Source organism: Ceratina calcarata, unplaced genomic scaffold, assembly GCF_001652005.2.
Source record: "Ceratina calcarata isolate Rehan_Ccalc_2016 unplaced genomic scaffold, ASM165200v1 scaffold223.2, whole genome shotgun sequence".
NCBI classification, from domain to species: Eukaryota; Metazoa; Arthropoda; class Insecta; order Hymenoptera; family Apidae; genus Ceratina; species Ceratina calcarata.
The window spans coordinates 138,848-140,749 of record NW_017144092.1 but is presented as its reverse complement, the minus strand read 5'-3'; the positions used below and the strand labels follow the sequence as shown (position 1 = coordinate 140,749).

Here is a 1,902-nt window from a genome sequence, read left to right as displayed (position 1 = left end):
AAAAAAAACAGTATATATATATATATACATGCTCTTTTAATATTGATAATTATTAGAAAATTCATAACGTGTTGCATTTGATTTTTATTCCAGGGCCGATGTAATCGGGAAAAGCCGCCATGCAAATATTTCCATCCACCACAACACCTGAAGGACCAGCTTTTAATAAACGGGCGTAATCACTTAGCCCTGAAGAATGCGCTGATGCAGCAGATGGGTCTTAGCCCGGCCCAGCCACTAGTGCCTGGCCAGGTACCAACAGTGGTATGTCCGAAATTTAACCAAATTTGTTGCACCACGTCTTCTGCTGTTCACACATCCACACGTTTTTCTTTTTTACCACGAGATCGAGAAATTTCTGATTTTTTGTCTGTGTTAGTCGATGACTACCATTAGATTTTACCCTCTTGGTAGGCGACGCCAGGTGAATCGTGAACGATGGGGCATGTCTATTTTTATTCAACGTCAAAAGATTCGCCCCTATATTATTCATTCCTAAATAAACTGATGTTCCTGTTATGTCGGTATTTGAATATGAAGTTAGAGGTACGATGATATTTATCTAAAATCTGTCAACGAGTCCATGCATCATCGCCACTATTTACCGGCGTTCTTTATTTGCGGACATTGCACAGAGAAATAAAACCTGAGAGAGTAAACTTTAGCACGCCGCATGTTTTTGGTCAGTGTCACCCCCTTATTCCTTTAATTTATCCATGATTCTCGATAGACAGTCAATATAATTATGTCTTTTACTGAAAAGTTCAATTGCAGAAAACTGTCATGATTGTTTTATTGCAGAAAGCAGTTACGTATTAGTTCTGTTAGATCGCTATTAAATATATCATTTCCTTGGTTCGTCAATCTTTAGTTTACCTTATTTTCTTCACAAGTGTCATTTGGCGAATCCATAAAATATTATATTTTTCCTATCAGAAAAATCAATGAGTGTAAACTAAAAAATAAATTATATAATTTGTCTTTCTTTCGCATTGTTGCTCATGCGGGTGCGTGCATACAATCTGAATTCGTGCGATTAATAAATAGAAGAAAATTCGTATTTTAAGCACATATATCGGTGGCTAGAGCAAACGTTCACAGTGAGATCAGACCATCATTACGCCTTTTATTTCATGACATATATAATTCATAGTCGTTGCTACGTGACATCGAACCCTATACTACTCGTATGACTGCCTGTCTGTCCCCTATGTTTGCCGCTGTGGCTCTCGTGGTTGTGGTTGATTGTTGGTGTGTTCTCCAATTACGTCATTGGTGAACAGGAGGCACCGGCACCTCCGGCACCACACCATCACCTTCAACAGCAAATCCAGCAGCAACTTCTCGCTACCCACGCCTTTATGGTAACTCCCGGTTTTGGTTGGCTTCCACTAATTTTTTAGTTAATTAAAATACCACACGGCAGCAGCGATATCGTTAACAAATTTGATCAATATCACTTCAAATAATCGATTAATTAAAATTATATCGAAGTATCATTGTTTTATTAAATTATTCATTTCGAAGTGGACAAATTTGTTGTAATTCCGTTTAAAAATTTATATTCAGGATGAGAGCAAACTGTAAATTGAATTTATGTAATTGGATAAACAAATTTTATCAGCGATATCGCTACCGCACGTGTTAGTGTGCCTGTAAGACTATTTATTAGTAAGCGTTTGTATGAAAGCTTCGACTTGTTTTTAAAAAGAGTGCCGCACTGTAAATTGAGATTGAAATTTAATTTGCATGCTTTACGAGATGTTTCGTTTTATTTAATCTAAAGAGGCAAAGTCTCTTTCAGAGTTTTGACAAATTTTTTTTATATAGAGAATTTTCCCTGAAAGCATGAGTTTTATATTTTGCGGCCAGAACAGATCGTCACGTTCCTCTCGCTGTTTA

General features: G+C 36.9%; 1 protein-coding gene across 1 annotated transcript; it reads left to right on the top strand.

Annotated features, from left to right (window-relative positions):
- Positions 1-93: 93 nt before the first annotated feature.
- LOC113464009 (protein muscleblind-like) lies at positions 94-1,434 on the top strand (the record flags this gene model as incomplete). Its single annotated transcript, XM_026811523.1, has 2 exons — positions 94-264; positions 1,284-1,434. Coding segments are annotated over 2 exons (291 nt in total), but the record flags the coding sequence as incomplete, so codon positions are not given.
- Positions 1,435-1,902: the final 468 nt, after the last annotated feature.